General features: G+C 39.9%; 1 protein-coding gene across 10 annotated transcripts in view; it reads right to left on the bottom strand.

Annotated features, from left to right (window-relative positions):
• Window positions 1-22,548, bottom strand: part of MRTFB (myocardin related transcription factor B) — a 283,651-nt gene that overhangs the window by 179,729 nt on the left and 81,374 nt on the right. For 3 of the 10 annotated variants that reach the window (XM_060284218.1, XM_060284210.1, XM_060284217.1), the window contains exon 1: window positions 12,175-12,194. In XM_060284218.1, the coding sequence (XP_060140201.1) occupies window positions 12,175-12,177 (3 nt within the window). In that variant the 5' untranslated portion in view covers window positions 12,178-12,194. Of the gene's footprint in view, window positions 1-12,174; window positions 12,195-13,062; window positions 13,128-21,777; window positions 21,897-22,548 lie in introns of those variants that run through there. The other 7 variants (XM_060284211.2, XM_060284212.2, XM_060284209.2 and 4 more) reach the window with 6 other exon arrangements.

A 22,548-nucleotide genomic window follows, 5' to 3' on the forward strand; every position in this document is an offset into this window, starting at 1 on the left:
TCTGATGGAAAATATAAGCTTATTTATTCATCATAAATAAAATTCAGTAAGTCCACGTCTCTTGCCACTAATATATAGGAAAATTTTACACTTTATCAAGGGTATCCATTTGAAAACCTATACCGTCTTTTTTCCCCTCCAGTAGTACTTCTCTTTTAGGATTTTTTAAGAAAAGAATCCAATGAACTCATGCAATGGACAAAAAAAATCAGTAATTATCCCTTGTTAGAGAAAACTGTTGATGCATTGTGCTTCAGATTCCCTTAGACATTGTTATTCCTTTCCTAAAACTTTCAGGCTGCCTTTGAACTATCATGTTTTCTGTTCTCAAAGGAACAATTTTACCAAACGATAAGCTTTTAGTGAATTTTGACTGACACAATGATTCCCTGTCACATGTTCTAAACACATCATACCCAAATTCATATCCACATTAAACACTGCTAATCTCCTAAATATTCGGTAACCACGGCATTCCAGACCACAGGTTCTGCGGGCATAGCTTGTGAATATTCTCATTCCCATAGAGAAGCAATAACCATTAAAACAAAAGATGAAAAACAAACCAGAGTATTCAGTCATTTTAACTTCTGGTTTTTGTTTTTCAGATTTGTAAAAATGAAAATGATTTTGTTTTAGGTAAAATGGTAGGAAATATGTCCAAAAAGTAGAGACATTCAACAGCTGTTAACATAAACTTCCCATTATGGAACTTTTCCATCTCTCCTCCAATATTTACTTTAATTAAAATGGTGAAATGACACCTGTTGCGGTTGGAGTTCCACTCAAGCTGAGAACCAAATCTGTGTTTCTTCACAACACCTCCACTGTCCATTAATGCCCTGTTACATTCCCTTTTGGAGGAAAGTATTGTTCCGTCACCTAACATCTACCAACAATTTATAATGTGCCAGGCACTGTGCTAGCCACTTCAGAGGCAGAATTTCCACGAGCCCACACAACAATTCTGTGATGGAGCATTTCACAGCTTGGTAGAGTGTTGATGACCTGAAGAACCTGCCCAAGGTCACAGAGCTATTTCCCTTGACAAACAGCACAGATGAAATCTTACACTCCTCAGCAGTGAGTCTCCCAAGCCAGGCCCCAAGCGGGAGCACACCTGTCTGAGGACGTGGACTGTTGGAACTGTGAGCACTTTGTGTTTGTTTTTTCTCAGTGTGGTTACTATTCTCTAATTCACTTTAATCAGACTGTAAGTTTTAACACGGAAGAGAAACGTCGTGACAGGACTAGGTGTATATGACAATTTCTCTCCCACGCTTTGGTATCGTAATCTTGTCGTCAGGCAAGGTCTCTTTTCTAAGACGACAAGACTGCCGTAGAGCTACGGGGTAGAGTAGCTAGCAGTGTGATTGTTACTTCTGACCACGTGTAAAGTGGTGCTGAACATTTAAAACAATTCTGATTTAAAAACGTATCCGTGTTTTTCATATAAGTAAATAATACAGCAGAAAGTTATAAATAGGATACACGAATGAGTACTTTATCCTTCATTCCTCCCCAGGCTTGACCTTTGATTCACGACAGCCTGAACAGCGGTTGCAAATGGTGTCCCTGGAGCCCCTTTGGGGCACCAGTCCAGCCTTCCGCTGCCCTCTGGAGATGAGCTGTTCTACGTACGAGAGTTTCATGGACAACACACTTGTAAAAGAAGTTTACAAACCACGCGCTTCCACCCTTATAGCATTTCTGCACACTATTTTGCTATCTCTGAGATGAAGAATAAAACTGACTTAAATTCAAGCGTTACGAACACAGGAGCAAGAACTGGTTGAAGACCTTCTGCATTCTCTGTCTAGTAAGAAAGACTATTCAGTGAGAGCATAAGCAAGATCTATCACTACTTAAACTACAGAAACCACTGCTGAAGTACATTAGAAATGTCTGTTTACATACAGAATACGTATTTATTACTTAGAATCACTTACCAGATTCTTTACAACTGCTAGGCAACACGTTAGCCTAAATTCCACACACTTGATCAGAGGTGCATTTCAATTGTACATACTTTCCATAACCCAGGCAAATTTTTCCCTAATTAGACTAAATCTGACTAGCAATAAAATATTTGGATTCCCCCCCCACTATTTAATGCTCCTTTTTGAACTGTATTTATCAGTCATCAAAAAATCCAAAAATTAATGGATGGAAATAGTGCATATGTGAAAGCGATCTTGTTTTAGGTGGCGCAGTAGAAGAGTGACCCTGACAAACCCCGAGCCCAGCTGCATAAAGGATTCAGGCCTCTTTCTTCAGGGCCGCTGTTCACCAACATCTGTAAGGGCTGCTGACTCCTTCTCTGACAGCTAGGCTGTGAACTTTTCTAGTTTGAATGATGCTACCTCTGAAGAATTAATTAGTAAACAATGAAGCTAAGTACCTCTTAATAAAAATCATTTCAGAATACAGAATAAGCTAGACTCTATCTGAGGCATATTAACTATTTTTTTCCCAGGAGCTGATAAGGGGTACCTCCAAAAATCAACATTTTTTAATTTCAGCTCTGTAACTGATTTCAACAGGGATACAGTTTGCTGGGCTCTGGGGTCTCAACACAGAGATTTTTCCGTATATTATTTCACTAATTTATGCAGGAGTCAAATCCATAATTTTGATCATTAAAATCTGAAATGTATTCTCTCTCCCAGTCTTTGAGCAGCTTTGGTAAAATTCAGAATGCACAAAGTCTTAGTCTATTAGATATGTGTTGAAACTCCATTTGAAAGAATAAGCATTAATCTATAAACCAAAAGAAAATTATCTGTGTTATATTTTAAATATATACCTTACAGTAATTTAAAAAGCTGGGATGCTATAATCTACTCAATTTGAGTTTTTAGAAATGCTCCTTTAGATTAACTTGCTAAAAGACACTTGCCTGCATTGGGGGCTCAGGCAAATTTAGTGAAAGTTCTTCGGTGAAAATTTAAATAAATAAATAAATATGGCTCACCCCTACTGCAGGGGGGAAAGAAAGGAATCTAGGCAATAAACAAAGACACTTAAAATATACGCAATTTACTAGAATATCTTGTCATATGGCAAGGTAGTAGGACGAGAGTGTTTAGCCCACAAAGTAATACAATTGTATTTACACCTTAAAATGAAAAAAAAAAGTACAAAAACCAAAAAACCATCGTTCCCAAGTGTCAACATAATATTACTACTTTAGATAAACAAGGCCCTATTTTTCTAATATTTAAATAATAAAAATTACGCCATATCCAAGCTACCAGTGATTTGGTTTTCTTGAATATAGAGGGAAGACAAAGCTGGAAGCACACTCACCTCAAAATTAAAGGGTAAAAAACCAAAGTCAAATTCCATTTCTACACTAGTGTTCCAAAGGCTATTAAGAGACAGGAATCAGGAGTCAGATTTCAAGATGCCAAGATCTGAAATCTGCAATTCATTTTATTTTTATATAAAAGATGAAACTAAATTAACATCTGCTATTCAGAATACAAAATTTAAGTCTTGACGTGAACTGAGTTCTTACTTTTAAGGTGAACTTCCAGTCTTTTCCATTCACAAATAGGACTTGATTTATTAAGTTCCCTGCTTTGTATCTCCAGAGTTGATCAAAGCACATTTTCTTAGTACAATCTGTATTGTTCCAAGTGTTTTATAAACATCTCTTGTGAGAGTTTACAGGAGTGATCTGAAATCATATCCAAGGTTTCATCCTATGAGTCAGTTATTCTTAAAAGGAAATAGAATCTGTCTTTATCACCTTCATTTCCCTATGTATCACAAATCTAATTCTAATCACAAAATTTTAAAATAATAATTAGCAGAACTGTCAGTAGATAATTACTGACATTAAATATTCGGCAGGACAAAGAAAAAAAAAAAAGGAAAAGGCATAAGTTCATTACCTGGACATGAAAATTACAGGTCTATACAATATCTGAGCTTTTATAACAGTCCCTTAGCCACCAGGTAAGCTTGTCCACTATGTAGCCCTATACTGATAACTCCCAAACCCATATTTCCTGTCCTCACCTGAGATCCAGACTGTCCATCCAGCTGCCTGTTGAACCTGTTCTCCTGAATTCATTCACAAAGATATTTGAGCGAAGAAAACAAGACAGTCCCTGTCTTCAAAGGGCTTCTAACTGTGAAGAAAGCCAAACCAGTCTAATAATCATAAAAATATGTAACATACAAATTGTGATTAGTTCTATGTTCCAGTCTAAGTTGGTCTAAAACTGAACTCAGTTTACCCACTGCACTCCGGTCTGCCTGCTCCCTGAACTCATTCTCGGATGGAAATGTGCCATCACAGGTTACCAAAGTCACAAATGTGGGAGGCATTCCTGGCCCTCCCTTCCTTCTCAGATCTTCTTAATCTCAGTATTTCCAGAGTAGATGTACATGGTTAGCTCTGCCCAGAACAACCTTCTTCCACTTCTTCTGGGAACTGCCAATGAGATGGTGGTAGACAGCTTCCAAAGATCCCAGTGCCTGGTGAAGGCACAAAACCCAAGGCCAAGAGAGCCCCTGGGATTTTAAAAACTAAAGTTGGGAAAGAGGAGCTCTTTCCTCCTCTTGGTTGGAGAGTATGACAATGGCCCCTGCCATATGCAGACGCCCGAGGGAGCAGAGATGGGAGAAAGAATCTCTGTGTTGATGAGACCAGTTCCAATCCACAAGGCCTCTGGCTTTTCCTGGTTTCTGCAGCATTTCATACCTTTTACAACCTTCTCCAGGAAACTTCCAATTAATCTCTCTTTGAACTTAAGATAGTTTGGGGAGGGTTTCTGTTACTTGTAGCCAGGATTCTGGACTAATAGCTCCTAAACACTTCCAGCCTGTGTCTTATCCAACTCTGCCACGAACACCTTAGTTCAGGTCCTCATCACCTCTCACTGGACTAGATCAACAACCTAATGGGTCTCCTGTCCCCAGTCCTGCCCTTGCATCTAGCATCCATAATACAGCAGCCAGAGGGACCACATCACTCTCTCCCTGCTGGAGAGTGGCTCCAGCATCAATACGGGCAAAATCTAACTTCCTTAACAGGGGACACTCAGCTCTCTACAATCAATCTTCCTCTCCAGGCAAGCAACATTTCATGCTCTGACTATACGGAAATACTTGGGCTATGGCTTAGACAGACAGACAGACAGACACAGACACACACACACACACACACACCAATGCTGAACTGATTGGTAAGCAGGGTATTTTCCTTTCTGAAAATGTGGAAAACCTGAAGAAATTAAAGAAAAGTGGTTTTCGTTAGGCTCACTTCTAGGCATCAAAGTCATCACACCTATGCCTACATTTGCCTACATTTTATTACACTAAGGATGCTAAATACAGCTACTGTAAGATATCTGGCCCAGATATATTGTATACACAGTAACAAGAAACTGAAGGAGAGAATCAATGACCCTAACTAAAAGTTCTGATTGTTACCCACCTTTGTGAATTGAGCACAACACTTTGAATATACTATAATCCACTGAGTGGTATACTTTAAATGGGTGAACTTCATGATATGTGAATTATACCTCAATAGAGCTGCTGTAAGTGTCCACTCTTCAGTGAGGCATTCTCACCCAGATACAGGAGACTATTCCTTCCTGCCTTCTGTGGACCTCCACTGTCCTCTGTGGATGCTTCTAGCTTGGCGTGTGAGCTCTTGTTCACATGAGGATAGGGCCATGTCTCACTCACCTCTGGATCCCCAAGCCCAATCAAGCGCTCAGTACATACAAAACACTTAAAAACGTTCACAGAATGACGCATGAATTTTGAGCTAGGCAGAACACTGAAAGACATTTTTCTAATTTAGAAAAAAGCACATTCGGTATTAGGTTAGGAAACTTGGTCTTCTCACTTTGAATTAGATGAGAATATTTGAAAAACACGAAAGATATTTAAAACCTCTAACCCACGGTATAGTTAACAGCTGACCATTTAATTTTGCACCAATTTTTAAAATGAGAGATGTGTAGAAATAAGGTGTGATTTTTTTAACTTACAGAAAATCTCAAACAGAGATAAGACTACATAAACAACCAAAGAGAAATAGATAAGCTGGTCTTCATGAAAATTATAAACTTCTTCAAAGAACATTTAAAAAAAAAGTGAAAAGACAATTCACAGAATGGGAGGACATTTTTACAATTCATATATCTGATAAGGACATATGCGGGGGAGGGGGGTTCATCTAGAATATACAAGGAAATCCTATAACTCAACAATAAAAAGACAACCCAACTTTAAAAATGGGAAAAGAATTTGAATAGGTATTTCTCTAAAAAAGATATACAAGTGGACAAGAAGCACATGAAAAGATGTTCAACATCATTAGCCATTAGGGAAATGCAAATCAAAACTACGAGATACCACTTTACACCCACTGGAATGGCTACTATGAAAAACAAAACAAAACAAAAAATAACAAGTGTTGGCAAGGATGTGAAGAAACTGGAATCCTCTAACACTGCTGATCAGAACGTAAAATAGTACAGCCGCTTTGGAAAACAGTTTGGCAGTCCCTCAAAAAGTTAAATATAGAATTACCATGAGACCCAGCAATCCTACTCCTAGGTATAAATCCATGAGAAATGACAGCAGATGTCCACCCAAAAAACTTGTACATGAATGTTCACAGCAGCATTATTCATAAGAGCCGAAACATGGAAACCACCTAAGTGGCCATCAAGGGATGAATAAACAAAATGTATATCTCCGTGCCACAGAGTTATTCAGCAACAAAAAAGAATGAGTTCTGATACATGCTACAACACAGATGAACCTCAAAAACATGCTAAGTGAAAGACGCCAGACACAGAAGGTCACACATATTTTATGATTCCATGTATATGACATACTCTAAATAAGCAAATCCACAGATACAGAAAGTAGAATGGTGGCTGCCACGGGCTAACGAGAGGGAAGAACGGAAAGTGACTGCTACTGCGCCTGGGGTTTCTTTTTGGGGTGATGAAAGTGGTCTGGAATTAGACAGTGGGGATCCGTGCACAACTCTGTGAATATACTAAAATCCACCGAATTCTATGCTTTAAACGGGTGAACTTTACGGTATGTGAATTACATCTCAATAGAACTGTTACCAAAAAAAATTACTGCACAAAATCATATAGTGACACCTCTGTGTAGGGGTCTGATTGAATCACTTTGCCTGCTATAGGATAACCTGTCATAAAAGAAAACAAAAAAACACACAATCTGTTCAAACGAGGAAATGATTTATTTTCCTACCACCAAATCCCTACAATGACCAACCATAATATCAAATCCAAAGTAAAAAGAGGAAAGAACGAAAGAGCACACTGCAATTCTCTGGCAGGTATGAAATGGAATTAACCAAAGACTGCACAAAGAAAAATATTTATCAGAACCACTCACTTCCCTTTGATTACACAGATTTAAACAAGTCCAAGTCCTTTTTAACTCATGAGAAAATGTGCCAGCTTCTTTATTAGCACAGAGCAAGGAAAAACAAGCATTCTCTCCTATAACAAAATTAACATCCCACAGAAGGTTTGTTTGTACTTGGCCGTCGTGAACCTTTCATCTCAGAGCACTGCTAAATTAAACAAGCCTATGTTGTATTGAACACAATGAGCCAGATACCCTGGCAGGCTCCTAAACTTTACCAGTTAATGTTGAAGAACATTAGAAATAAAAGGGAGGGTAAGAATGATGGTGATGGTGGTAATAAAGCAGCTGTGTCTTCATTCCACCCAACATTTCACTAATCTACAATAATGGAAACATTCTAACAACTGTGAGACCCTTTTCTCTGTTGGTGAACACAAGAAGAGCCAGAGAGATCTGGATTCAAGTCATTGCTTTGTTTTTCTTTTAAGCACACTAGCTGAGTGCCGAAGGACAAATCTCATAACCAAGGCCTTCTATTCTCTAAAACTGGAGTGACTGTATCTAGCCTCAGAGAGTCATTAGAGAACAAAATGAGAGAATACACACAAGAGGTAGAGTCCAATGCTCTATATGTACATCCCCACCATAAATATCCTCACTGCTCTCAACTTTTCAACGCAAATACTGATTCTGGAGCTTATATCACAGTGTAAGTAACTGACATCAACCTTTCTTTTCTACCCCAAGGACATCTAAGCAACCGAAATATTCTATGAAAATTCCATATTGAATAAATTATTCCCCCTCCCATATAACTGAAAGTAAGAAAGCCATCAATAAAGTCTGTTTTAAATGTATTAAATCAGGGCACGACACAAAGCATTCATTCACCTAAGAGGTATTTAAAAGCAATGAACTGAGAGAGACACACCAAGAGAAACACTTACTATGAGAGACAAATGCCTATTTTCCAGTGCAATAATTGGTAACCTTTCTATAAAGATTGATGCAATCTGATTATAATTCCCAAGTGTCAGTAATCAGTTCTTAAGGTAAAAGAAAAAGGAAGTGGGATGGTTTCAAGCGCTCCAGAAAAGATGTAGGAGGATATCCCTTCCCACTGACAGCAATTAACGTTTGAGTGATGGCTGCTAGAACATTCAGACTGAAAAACTTTGTTACATTAGAATAGACTGAAATCTACTTAAAACAAAACTTACTGGGTTTAGCAGACACAAACATAACCCTCACCATGAACTAGGTGTCCTCTCTGAACAAACTGGAACGAAGGTAAAGCTTGCATGGACTTCCCATATTTGTCATCACAGTGCTAGAATATGCCATACTCCCATGCTGGAAGTCTACTTAAAGAGAGCATCTAGACCCTGCACCGGGAGACGGTCAGACTCCCTCCGCCCAGCTCCAGACAATGTTCCATCACACCACAACACCAGGAAAAGTTTCTAGGGTTAGCAAGGAGGGAAATGTCTCAAGGGCAATGGGACATTCGGAGGCTGGAGACAGCTATTCCTGGAGAGTTTCCCTAAGCACCACATTCATTATGGAACTTGTGGCCCAAAGCTATTGTTCTCTACCCCTCTTTCCAAAACTCTCCCCTTAAGACTCAGAGTTTAATAAAACCTCTCTGGAGGCTTCCCTGGTGGCGCAGTGGTTAAGAATCCACCTGCCAATGCAGGGGACACGGGTTCAAGCCCTGGTCCGGAAAGATCCCACATGCCGCAGAGCAACTAAGCGCATGCGCCACAACTACTGAGCCCACGTGCCATAACTACTGAAGCCCATGCGCCTAGAGCCTGTGCTCCACAACAAGAGAAGCCACCTCAATGAGAAGCCCGTGCACCACCACGAAGAGCAGCCCCCACTCGCCACAACTAAAGAAAGCCCGTGCGCAGCAATGAAGACCCAACACAGCCAAAAATAAAATATAAATAAAAAATAAAACATTGATCTCACAAGTGAGAAATAATACAGTCCTCTAAAAAAACAAAACAAAACAAACAACCAAAAAAAACCCAAAACAAACAACAACAAAAACCTCTGTGAGAGACCAACTCATTACAGATACTACAGGAGTAAGGCCAGAGTGCTGGCTTTGCTAGGGAGCTGTTACCTATATCGCGTATAAGCACTTAACAAGTTTTTTGCCCTCCTACTGCAGTTCAGTACTCTCACCCTGCCAATGAAACAGTTTCACCTAAATATTCTACCACCACACACCCTGTATATGAAGACAGAACTTCTCCTCTTTCTAACTTTCCAATTCAATAACCACTTACACTGCCAGTCTAAACTTTAACCTTTATGCCTAAAATAGGAGGAAACTTGCAAATGCACACAACCCAACCCATTAAGTACTAAGAATGTCTTGAAATCTGTTTAAATACAGTATAAAATTTTTTACAAATGCAGCTAAAAGAAGTAAATGATAAAGTCTTAAGTTGAATTAAGACTCCAGTTTTACTACTACTAGTAATGCCTCACTTTCCAGGAGTATTTTTAGAATTGGGGTTTTAAAGCATGCAATTAAAGAAATTAACTCATCAGTGAAATGAAAGTTACAATATAAGCAAATCCCTATACTACTGCAGAAAAGAGATATAAGAACCCAGAACTTTGGGTACTTTAGAAAACGAATACAGAATCATACCGTTCGCCACAATATGATATCAGAGGGTAAAGTCCAGGAAATCTAATTAATTTAGACCCTACTAATGAAGACTCAATAATTTCCTTTCAAGTCTGCCTAGATTTAACTTTAGACTATTTATTAAGGAAGGAGCTGCTAAGAAAATTAAAGTACAAATAAAAATTGCTAGGGGATTATTTAATAAGTTAAATTTTTCTACATGCAATAACTGCTGCTAAAATACTGATTAAAACTAGCACATGCATTCTTTAGAATCCCATACTCTAGTGGAAACAAAATGTATGAAACAAGAGTCCTCAACATTGCTTTAATCTGTTAGATAATTGTTTCATTCTCTCTGTTTATTTTGGCTGTGAAAAACTGGTTATGCGTCAGAAAAGCTTAATAGGCGGGATACTTAACAAAGATTTACACATTCTTCTGAATGGCTAGCAATCTATTTACCTACTTTTATTTTTAATAAATGCTGAATCCCAATTAAAATATAACTCAATTTCTCTCCATTATAATTTAAAATATATTTGGGGACATTTACTTCATCCTTGTCTTCAAATAACATAACTGAAAGATATTCCCATGTCTGTAATATGAAACACAAATAGGGTTCTTTAATAAGATCTAGTACCTGACCTACTTCACTTACTTTGCCCTTAACAGCAACAAGAAGAAACAGACAAAAAAGCAGATTTAAAACACAGCAGTATATGTGATTCTGCAAAGAAATGGGACAGAATCCAAATCAACAGTCCAAACAAAACATCACAAAATGTTATGGTAGCAAGTGTCACTACAATTATGCATGTCTAGATTTAGATGCATTTAAAAATCACAGATGCTAGTTTTATTCTCCAAGAAATTAAATTTCTTAATTAAAATTTAAGGCACTTCTCATTTACATCTTAATTCTAACTTAACAATGATGATATTCACCAATCATTAATTCCTTCAAAAACGATCTGAGTGTCTGCCATGTACGTGCCAAATATCACATTAGTTGCTGGATGTAAGATGGTGAATAAAACACACTTGGTCCCAGCCTCAACAATGTTAACTTGGAGTGAAAAGTAAAGCACCCACATGAAAGGCATTCTATAAGATGCATTTTACGTCAAGGAAAAAGAGATGAATTTTAACTGGCTTTTTGTTAAGTCAAAGAACAAACAGTAGGTCAATAACAAAGTTGGTATCTGTTCCATGTGAGACCTTCCTTAGGTAACCCTTATTTGATTGAAATAAAATCTAAAACAAACATAAAATTAGATCTCACATTCATATCAGAAACTGGCAAAATCCTTTGGACAGATGAGACTCAACATCAATATTCATAGGTTTACACGTGAATACATATTCACATAACTCAGTAATACTCTGTTATCACCTAAATTTGTAAATCACATTCCGTACGCTATTCTACAATTGGTATTCATGTTTGAAAGATATTAAGAAGTTAGTTTTTAAAGCTTCTTTAAGGTCCAATGTAAGTGAATAAAAAACAAAGGTATTACTCTCTATAAAGGAAAACTTTCAGTATCCAAGACAATTAGTTAGTTGCCAATAATTTCAAATTATTTATAATGAGTTAATCAGGGCAATAGACCTAAAAACAAAGAACTCAATATATTTTAACATTTTCATCATATTTAAAGTCCAAGAGAGTGTCTCACTTACACATGAGAATCACAGGTATGTGCTCGATGAGGAAATTCTTTATGTAAGACTATCAAATCAAAGAGGTCTTTAAAACATATAAGGTTTACTCCAGTCAAAAACCCTGCTATCTCAAAAAAGATACTGGGGTTTCCCTGGTGGTGCAGTGGTTAAGAATCCATCTGCCAATGCAGGGTACATGGGTTCGATCCCTGGTCCGGGAAGATCTCCCATGCCGCGGAACAACTAAGCCCGTGCACCACAACTACTGAGCCCGCATGCCACAACTACTGAAGCCCACGCACACAGAGCCCATGCTCCGCAACGAGAAAAGCCACCACAATGAGAAGCCCGGGCATCGCAACAAAGAGTAGCCCCTGATCGCCGCAACTAGAGAAAGCCCGTGCGCAGCAACGAAGACCCAATGCAGCCAAAAATAAATAAAGGAATAAAATTAAAAAGAAAAAAAAAGATACCATTTTTTTCTCCTATTGGACTGGCAAGGATTAAAAAGATGAACAAAACTCAGTGTGGGTAGTTATACTTCTAAGAAAATAAATGAACATGTATACAATGATTTAAGTACAGGGTTAATCAACACACTATTATCCACTAGAAACAATCTAAATGGTCATCAAAGGAATGATTCAATAAAGTATGGTGCCTGTAAAACAATGGAATTACATGGTCAGTAAAAATGATCATATATGATTATGCATGTCTCTTAACAATTCATGTGTAGAGATATATAAAAATATTGTTGCATTTAAAAATGACCACCATATACAGTGTAAACCAATTTATTTAAAGATTTGTATATAAATACTTCTATATTCATAGATAAATTTCTAAAAGGATTTTCACCAAAATATTAATATTAATGGCAGCCATTTCTGGGTGGCAGGAATTAGGTGTCATTGAGGGAGGTTTTTTCTTACTATTATAATAAGAAAATAAACAACACATTTTCATTTAAGAAAATAAAGTGTTGCAATCTCACCAAGTGGCTTCAAATCCCTTCAACTCCCTACTTTAAAATCAAAGTTTTCACTGAATGTTGCAAGTATATGTAATCACCAAACAGCTTATGGATTTCCACCTGTGGGACCTCCTTCTCAGCACCATGCTTTAAAACAATGAGATGATGGAAATTTAAAGATTCAAGTCAAAGAAGTAAGGAAGCCAAATGACCTTATTCAAACAGTCCACATTCCTGGCATCTACCTTAAGAACCTCAGGTTCTATGAACTTAACCACTCCTAAAACAATCTCCCTCTTACATCTTAAGAAAGCAGGCTATGGAGAGGAATTTTTTAAAAATAAGAGACATTTCCTTTAAAAAAATTAAATCATAAAAAACTTACCTCAGTAAAAATATTTAATTATTTTCCTGTCTTACATTCTCTTTCTTAGCACCTTCACTGTGAACCTAGAGGGGAAAAAAGTTAAAATTACTTTTAATTGAACATCTACTCATGCCAGGCAGGGTGGTCAGAGAAAGCCTCCTGGAGCACATGAAGTCTGAGAGGGATTGGAAAGAATAAAATACAAGTTACTAAAATGGCACGACTGGGAAGGAAAATGAGCAGGTGTAAGTGGAATTAAATAACTCTTCTTAAATGGTTGGAGGACCTACACATGACTGTATCCAATCTTGCAGCAGGTGAAAAGCTGGGTTGCTAGACTTAGAACACCTGCATCTGAGTCTCAGCTCTACCACTTCCTAGCTTGTCTGATGTTGAGCAAGTCCATAAACCCATGTGCCTCGGTTTCCCCACGTGCATAATAACAGGATCCAACCCACAGGACTGCTGAGGGTTATATGAGATAATCCACATCGGGGACTTCAAAACAGTTCCTGTAACATAATAAATGTTCAATGAACATCAATTTTCGCTTTTATTATTATATGTTCTTATATGAAATAAATCCATTTGCCTCTCACCACCTCCACCACCACCATTATTATTACTGTTACTATTACTATTGAGAAGTGGCATAAGCCTTATCTTCAAGGGGTTTACAATGTACTGGGTGACAGATGAATTACCCAGACACATAATACGAGGCAAAAGAAAGATCAAAGTCAATTATTCATTTACTTATTTTAAAATATCTGAGTGTCTGTTCTTTGCCAGGTATTCTGTATTCTTTGGTGGACATGAGGGACATGGTTTCTCTCCTCACAGTTTCCAGTCCATCAAGGCCAAGCTATAGGACCGACAAGCTACACATGGAGACAGATCGTGTTTTTTACTGGGTGCAGGGCAGCACATATCTAAACTGGTAGAATTAGGTAGCAGAACATTCTGGGTGGAAGGGATGGCGTTATAGGAAACACGGGGCCTTTGGGGAAAGCTAAGCAGCCTCTGGTCAGGGTGCATCGGAGAGGGCAAGCAGCAGCAAGGCTAGAAAGGTAGGCAGGAGGGGCCTCAAATACGGGGCTGAGTTTGTTCTCCTCTCAGTATATTGATCATCCTGCTCCGAGTGAATCACAACTTGCTTTTAACTTCAAGTCTAGCATCATTTTATCATTTTTCTTCTTTTCTTTTTTTGTCTTTTAAAGGTGAGAGGGGAAAGAGGAAGAAAAAGAGCACAGCAACCTCAATCTATGTTGCCGCTGGCAGTGATGGTGGTGGAAGCGGCACTAAGTGATGAGTCCCAAGCTCTTTTTAATTCTCCCAACATTCTTACCGAGCCAGAAATGTTCCTTTTACTGATTAGGAAACTGAGGCTCAGAGTAGTCAAATAGATCCCCAGATGTCCACAGAGCTCATAAATGCAGCCACAGAATTTAACTGTAAGCCTGACTCCCAAGGCTTTCTTTTGTTTTAGGCAAAAATGTATAAAGGATTCTGCAGAATTTAACGTCTGTTAAAAACGACTTAGAACTTCAGGGTATATAAACTTCTGTACTTACACAGAAATAAACAGCCTTCATACAAACAATCAAAACCACTTACAGGGACTTCCCTGGTGGCGCAGTGGTTAAGAATCCGCCTGCCAGTGCAGGGGACACGGGTTCGAGCCCTGGTCCAAGAAGACCCCACGTGCCACGGAGCAACTAATCCCGGGTGCCACAACTACTGAGCTTGAGCTCTAGAGCCCACGAGCCACAACTACTGAGCCCACATGCCACAACTACTGAAGCCCGCATGCCTAGAGCCTGTGCTCCACAATAAGAGAAGCCACTGCAATGAGAAGCCAGCACACTGCAACAAAGAGTAGCTCCCACTCAATGCAACTAGAGAAAGCCCGGGCACAGCAACGAAGACCCAATGCAGCTCCAAAAAAAATTAATTAATTTAAAAAACAAACCTTAAAAAAAAACCACTTAGAAAAGATAAAGGAAAAGAAGATCTCACAAAAATATATATATATACATACATGTATATGTGTATATATACACACACACACACACACACAATAAATTTCATAAGAAATGGGCAAAACCTATATGAGAAAAACTTGAAAATGCTCCAGAAGGATTCGGGAGTAAAACCAAACAAATGAAAAAATACACAATGTTCCCGGATAGGAAAATTCAATATCCGAAAGATATCAATTCTCCCTATGTTAGTTTATAAATTTAACACGATCTCAATTTGCCTAAGTTCTTTTTCTTCTGGAACTGACAAATGATTCTAAAGTTCACATGGAAAAATAAACAAGCAAGAATTGCCAGGAAAACGAAGGGCAACAGGTGAAACTAGTTTTACAAGGCATTAAGACATTTTATAAAACCAATAATGTGTACTTGTGCAGGAATAGAAAGACTTAATGGAATAGAACAGAAAGTCCAGAGATGCACCCCAATACATCTGGAAATTCAGAATATAATGAAGGTGTATTGTATTCTGAAACAAATGGGTAAAGATAACTGGTAGCCATATGGAAAAAGTTGAATCTATATATCACTCCTGAACACCAGAATAAATTTTAAATGGATCAAAGGTTTAAGTGTAAAAATGAAACCATAAAAGAAAAAAACACTGAAAGAAAAAAAATGGGCCAAATCCAAATTCTTGGAGGCCTTTCCGTGACTCAAAATCCAGACACCATAAAATATTAACTACTTAAAATTTAAAGAAAAAACTTAAAAGCCTTCTCTATACAAAAATACATGACAGCAATTTTTTTAAAAATGACAATCTTGAGGAAATTGCAACTCACATCACAAAGGGCTAATCTCTCTAATTTATAAATTCCTAGAAATTGGGCTTCCCTGGTGGCGCAGTGGTCGAGAGTCCACCTGCCGATGCAAGGGACAGGGGTTCGTGCCCCGGTCCGGGAGGATCCCACATGCCGCGGGGCAGCTAGGCCCGTGAGCCATGGCCGCTGAGCCTGCGCGCCCGGAGCCTGTGCTCCGCAACAGGAGAGGCCACAACAGTGAGAGGCCTGCGTACCGCAAAAAAATAAAAAAATAAAAATAAATAAATTCCTAGAAATTGATAAGAAAAAAGTGATCCAAAAGAAAAACGCGGAAAGGGCATGAACAGATGGTTCATAGAAAAAGAAACAGAAACCGCCTTTAAGCACGTGAAAAGATGCTCAGCCTCATTCATAATCAAAGTAATGCTCATTAACACCACGAGTAACTTTTCACCTTTCAGACTGATACAAATCCAAAGGCTGGTAAACACCCTATTGGGAGAGGCTATGGAGACAGGTACTCTAGTGCATTACTTGCAGGAGTTCAAAATTGCACAACCCTGAAAGAGGGCAGCATTTATCAAAATTATAAATGCATTGCTCACTGACCCAGGAATCCCACTTCTGGAAAGATATCCCACAGATACACTTCACATATACGAAATGACATGTACACAAGTTTATTCACCACAGGCTGTGACTGGAAGAGACTGGAAGACACTCAAGTATCCATCATTTATTGGGATACTTCATCATTTACTGGGGCTACTTAATAAACTGGCACAGGCCACACAATGGTATATTCTGCATCTGTTAAATAAATGTTTTCTATATACTAATGTAGAAAGATACTAAAGGTATACTAACTGAAAAAAAAAAACAGGGTCAGAATAATTTACATTTTATATAAAAAGGAGGGGATATATAGAGTATACTGGTATCTGCTTGTATCTACACAAAGAAACAGTAGACATCTATAGGAAACAAATAGAAAAAATTATCTGTGGCCGAAGGGAGCATATTAGACCAAGACAGAGTTGGAAATTAGCCTCCTCAAAATACTCCATTTTAGTTTTTGAACCACATGAACATTTTATATATACAAAAAGAATTTTAAAGTGTTAAAAGTATAACTCACAGGACGAAGAGAAAGAGAACTACTTATCACCTAGAGTCAAAATCCAACATGCATTAAAATAGAATTTTTTCCTAAATTAGGAGTTTGGGATTAACAGATACACACTACTATATACAAAAAAGATAAACAACAAGGACCTACTGTATAGCACAGGGAACCATATTCAATACCTTGTATAACCTATAATGGAAAAAAATCCGAAAAAGAATATATATATATATGTGTACATATGTACATATGTATGTATGTATAACTGAATCACTTTGCTGTACACCTGAAACTAACACAACATTGTAAATCAACTATACTTCAATTTAGAAATAGTAAATAAAAATGAAAGAATTTTTCTCTGAAATTAGATATTAACAAGCAAGATTAGTGTGGCCATCACTAAAAATCATACACGACAATCTGATTTTTTTTCTTTAATCAAGCTAAAGCACATGATTATAGTAATCTATAAAAGCGCTATTTGGGGGGCAAGGAATCAGAAGAGAGAATAGGAAAGCGCAACGAGGATGCTTTAGCCTAATGCTTCTCAAAGTATGGTCCCTGGACCAGCAGCATCAGCATTACCTGAGAACCTGGTAAAAATGCAAATTCTCAAGCCCCAGCCCAGACCTACTGAACCAGAAACTCTGGGAGTGGTAGGGAGTAATTCTGGTAATACACACTCAAGTTTGAGAGCCAGTGATCTGGTCAAATGCTTCTTACACATCCTCATGCATCACTTGGAGGAGGATATTGTTAAAAAGCAGATTCTGGTTCAGTAAGTCTGGGGTGAGTCCCTGAGTCAGCATTTCAAACCAGCTCCAGGAAGCTGCTGATGTGCTGCTGGTTTGGGGAGTGCACTTGCGAAGAAAAGCTCCAATCCACCTGGGGAAGAAGGTATGTAGTCTTCACGTGGCTGAGTTTCCTATGAAATTTGCCCTCAGTAGCAGAGTCCATACACAGGTTTCCAGGGTGGGAGACATCATGTAGCCTCCCATATAAGTTCTGTCTTTAACTCGGAATAAATACATTTTCAAGCATATGTCTTATTAAAATAACAGTGAATTGTTGAAATTCAATTTAAGGATGTCTCGTTTGAGACGACTTTCATTTATAAGTGGACCCATGAACCTTCCAGAATGGGGGAAAAAAAACCAAGAAGGCATATTCATAGATCTGCCTGGTTATACTGTCTGATTAACTTTATTTCAAACACATTAACCATACCATCTGCTCTCCATGAAAAATCACCAGTTTGTTTCCTTCTAAACATTTTGAAAACGGTTCTTATATTTACAAACACTGATTCTCCATTTGTTTTACATGGGGGGAAAATCTTTAAAGGCATCTTCCAAGTAAAGAATTCTAGTTGAGATGGAAGGACCTGGAACTGTTATGTATCTTCATTTTGCAAGTCATCCTTTGTATAAAGTTTTTGGTGTTAAACATTAATCAATGCGCTGAAATTTCTACATATCCCTATCTTACGGCATCTATCGATAAGATGCCATCATTTCCACACACTATTATTTTATGTACCACTAAGAAAGAACAAAAGTTGCCAATTAAACCATCACTTGTCAATTTTAAGATATAGTCCATCTCAGATATGCATCTTAAAAAATATATCAATGAAACAGCTTAATTATAAATCTCAGAGATATGCATATAATAAATTATGCATTTTCATGCACAGAGGCATGGATTTTTGTCCATACAACAATTTGTTCCACGCCTAAACACTGGAACTGTTTCAACTTCCATGCAATATTATTTGGTTCATTTTTGTACATATGAGTATTTTTTTAAAAGGTAGTGATTAAAAAAGAGTGACCTCTTTTTACCCTGGAACACGATACTGCTTGCACAAAGTAATACAAATTAATCACTCAATTTGGATAATTTTCCAATCCAAAAGTATTCAATGTAGCTATCTCTAGGCTATTTATTTATTTTCCCCCCACAACAGGTGTTTAATGAGTGAGTAAATAATGTCCCCCTGAAAAGACCCCCACCCCAATTAAAGGCCAACTGCAGTAACACTTCAGGGTTGAAACCCCGCTTCCTTCCTGCTAGGAGGTGCCATGTCATTTATTGAAACAAAACAAAAACAAAACAAAACAGGGCAAACACATTTCTTAATTGCAGTTTGTTAAAGTCCTGTTAAAACATATGGGTCAAGGGGAAGTAAAAATAATCAGAGGATCACTGTAAGAAAAACCTTTAGGTCTGGCACCTGGCAGACCTCTGGAGAGGAGGCAGTGGGAGAAACTTCATGTTCTGAAAGGAAGGAGCCCCCCAACTCCCTTCTTCCCTCTCACCCGATTAATCCCACCAGAAACTACCAAGATGCCCGGATAAAAGGTTTCAAGTTCAAGAGTCACACTCTCTCCAAATACAAAAAGCAGGTACAAAATATACCCTTCTTTTCTGACAAAAGCCTTTACTTACATGCTTGTTTCCATAGCACCTTTCAAAAGTAACAAGCAATGAACAATAAACGAACATCTTATAGCAAAGAAGCAATTTATCTATCCAAGGAAAAGGAAAAATAAACTTCCTTTGTAGATTTAACAAAAGTTGAAGAAATTCATCATGTTACACTGTAGCTATATAATAGTCGGAGATGAACTTTCTCAACTCAATTTGCATTTTCCCCATAGCAGCAAGACTAACGGAGTTTCAAATGAAAAGAATTTCTAATGAATCATATTAGGAGGACTGAGGACAATATGATTATAGGTCATTTTAGTTTCCACCCTTGTACAATATGCATTGACCAAATTCTCTAACATGGATATTAGTTAAGTAGAAAAAAAGAACAGGGAAAAAATGTTCCCAATAAAAATCGTTTGAATGTCAGTTAAATTCTGCCCCCCTCCCTGTTATAACTGACTAGACAACGACGACTGTTCTTTAGAGTGGATCTCAAAGGAGCTAGTACGGTCCTCTAAGAGACGTGTTTAGTTATCAAGTGACTAGGGCACACCACTGGCATTTAGTGTCTGGAAGCCAGGATGCCTGAACTTCTCACAATGCATGGGACAGATCTACATAATGAACATTTATCCTGGTCCTGAGAATCGTTTCAATGACCAGCCAGATTTATCACGGTAACTGGCGATACTTTAGAACACAATACTAAACAGTTTTCACAAGAAACTATGGAAAAACCCCAGTAATTCAGGGGAAGGTAGCTAACGTGAGGGAAGTTGAGATTGAATAATAACTCGTGTCTGAAAATTAGCGACCATTTCCTCACACCATGCATTAACTCAACATATAATTGCAGTGTCACAATACTGAGCAAACCTACACTACTAAGTAACATAATGGCACCGAATCAAACACAAAGCAAAACAAACAAACAAAACCTTTCAATCTAGCTAATATTTTATTCATTATTATCAGTGATAAGCTGTAGGAATGCAGCATGGTGCCTCGAAGCAGCAGTACCTCCAAGCTTGTGGCACAAAAGCTGCCCTACAATGTCGTTTGAAAACGTGGCGTTCATGGAGGGGTTATATTAATATTATTTACATGTTGATTGAGATAGTCTGTACTTTACCTTGGCATGTTATTCCTAATTCAACCCGGACTTGTTTCTCTCTTCATTATCATAAAAAGTTTATCCCAACACTTAGGCGTCCCCTACCTCTGTGTCTATCTATCTCTCTGATCTTTCCTTTTCTTGTATGAAATAGCTTCTAATATTTTTACCTCTCTTCAGGCCAAGCTTATTCACTAGAAGCAGGTACAGCACAGCAGTATGTGCTAGATGTGATATGGCAATGCATGTCATATATTGTTCTCCTTTTACTTCTCCCTTACATTTAAATCGGAGCATCACACTGATTTTCAATTATGTATGTAGGTAGGTTACATTACTGACGAAGTTCATTTCAGAGCTGTAATGGGGGCTTTACAAACTTCTGCTGCAAGTGGGAGGAGCCTTGGTCTGACAAAGTTGAGCACCACTGCTCCGAAGAGTGGAATCACGTGCTTAACCAAAAACAAACTTGAAAAGTTTCCTTTGCTTAAAGCAAGCCCTGGGCTGCAATATTCCACTTCCATTCGATCTGACGCCCCACCCCCGGCACACACCGCTGCTTTTAAGCCCACTTCTGCCCTCACACAGGGCCAGACAAAAGTTATTGACCATTTCGGGAGCAGGGAACCTTTTGGGAAATCGACAAAAGCCAAGGACTCTCATCCAATAAACTCATATGCCATGCTGCATTCAAGCAGGGGGAGGGGGTCCCCAGACACACCCTCTGCAGCCCAATAGGGACCGGAGGAGTAGAACTCGAGCCCTAAAACCCAGCGAGTGGGGGTGGGGAGAAGGATGGGAGGCAAGTACGCGGCGGGGCGCTGGACTCGCTGTGCCTGGGCTTAAACCCCGATTCTACCGTGTCCCAGCACGGAGACCCTGGGCAGGGCGCTTCACCTCTCCGTGCAGCCCAGCAGTGGAACCGCGTAAGCGCGGGCAGACGGTTAAGGCTCAATAAATGGTGTTGCCGCGGGCAGCAGCGCCGCGTCCACGGCGCCAACCCGCCGCCGGGGGAAACTGAGGCGCGCCTCGCGGTTGCACCCGCGTGCGGGGACTGGCTGCGAGGAGACCGGCCCTGCGGTCCCGCGGCCCTGGCCCGGCAGCCCCGCCCCGCCCGCGCGGGTCCCGGGACGGCGCGGACCCGGCGGCTCCGCTGCAGCCGCAGGGCCGACTGGAGAGGCCGCCCAGGACACGGGCCGCCCGCCCGGCTGGCTCCCCCGTCCGGCCCTCGGTCTCCGCCGCGCTCACCCGCTTCTCAGCCCCAACGGCAGACGCCGTCGCTGCCGCCGACCGCAGCTCACCTCTTGGGCCGCCGCCGCCGCCGCTGCCGCTACAGCCGCCGCACGATCTCGCGAGACTTCGCTCCCCTCCGCGCTTCCCCGCCCTCTCCGCGGCGCGCGCGGACCCCGGCCTGTAGCAGGCTAGGCGCGCTCCCGAAGAGCCGCCCCTTCGCCTCGGGGTTAGGTCTAGCCGGGCTCGCAACCCCGCGTCCCGGTCTCTGCATCCATTCCGCCCACCTCCGCTCCGTGAAGGTGAAAGGTTAAAAGCCAGGTGCGGGACGGCAGCCTCCCTCTCACCTGGCTGACCGGGTGCGCGTGCGCATGCGCGCGCCCGGGGCCCCGGACCCTGGAGCCTTTGCAAAGGCTGTGACAACAATAATCCCAGCAGCCAGTCTTGGAATGCTTCCTGGGTGCCGAGTACTTTTACAGCTCCTCCTGGGTCCTCACAAGAGCCCCCAAGAAGTGGGTATTACCATCCTATCCGTTTCAGAGAGGATAAAATGGAGGCTTGGCCAGGTTAACAACTGCTACCTCTAGGTCACACAGCTAGGAGTGGGCATCCGGGGTTGTCTGACGCTCAAGCCAAAGCCCAGTTTTCCCGCCTCCATGACAATCCCCAGACCCTGTCCCTGTTCCTTCCGCTGAGGGCACCAAATCTCAGCCCTTCTTTACTTCCCTCCCAAGGTTCACCAAGGTGAGAGGAGGCACTCCTAGGAGGGCAGTTGCTACAGTCCCTCTG

Source organism: Globicephala melas, chromosome 15, assembly GCF_963455315.2.
Source record: "Globicephala melas chromosome 15, mGloMel1.2, whole genome shotgun sequence".
NCBI classification, from domain to species: domain Eukaryota; kingdom Metazoa; phylum Chordata; class Mammalia; order Artiodactyla; family Delphinidae; genus Globicephala; species Globicephala melas.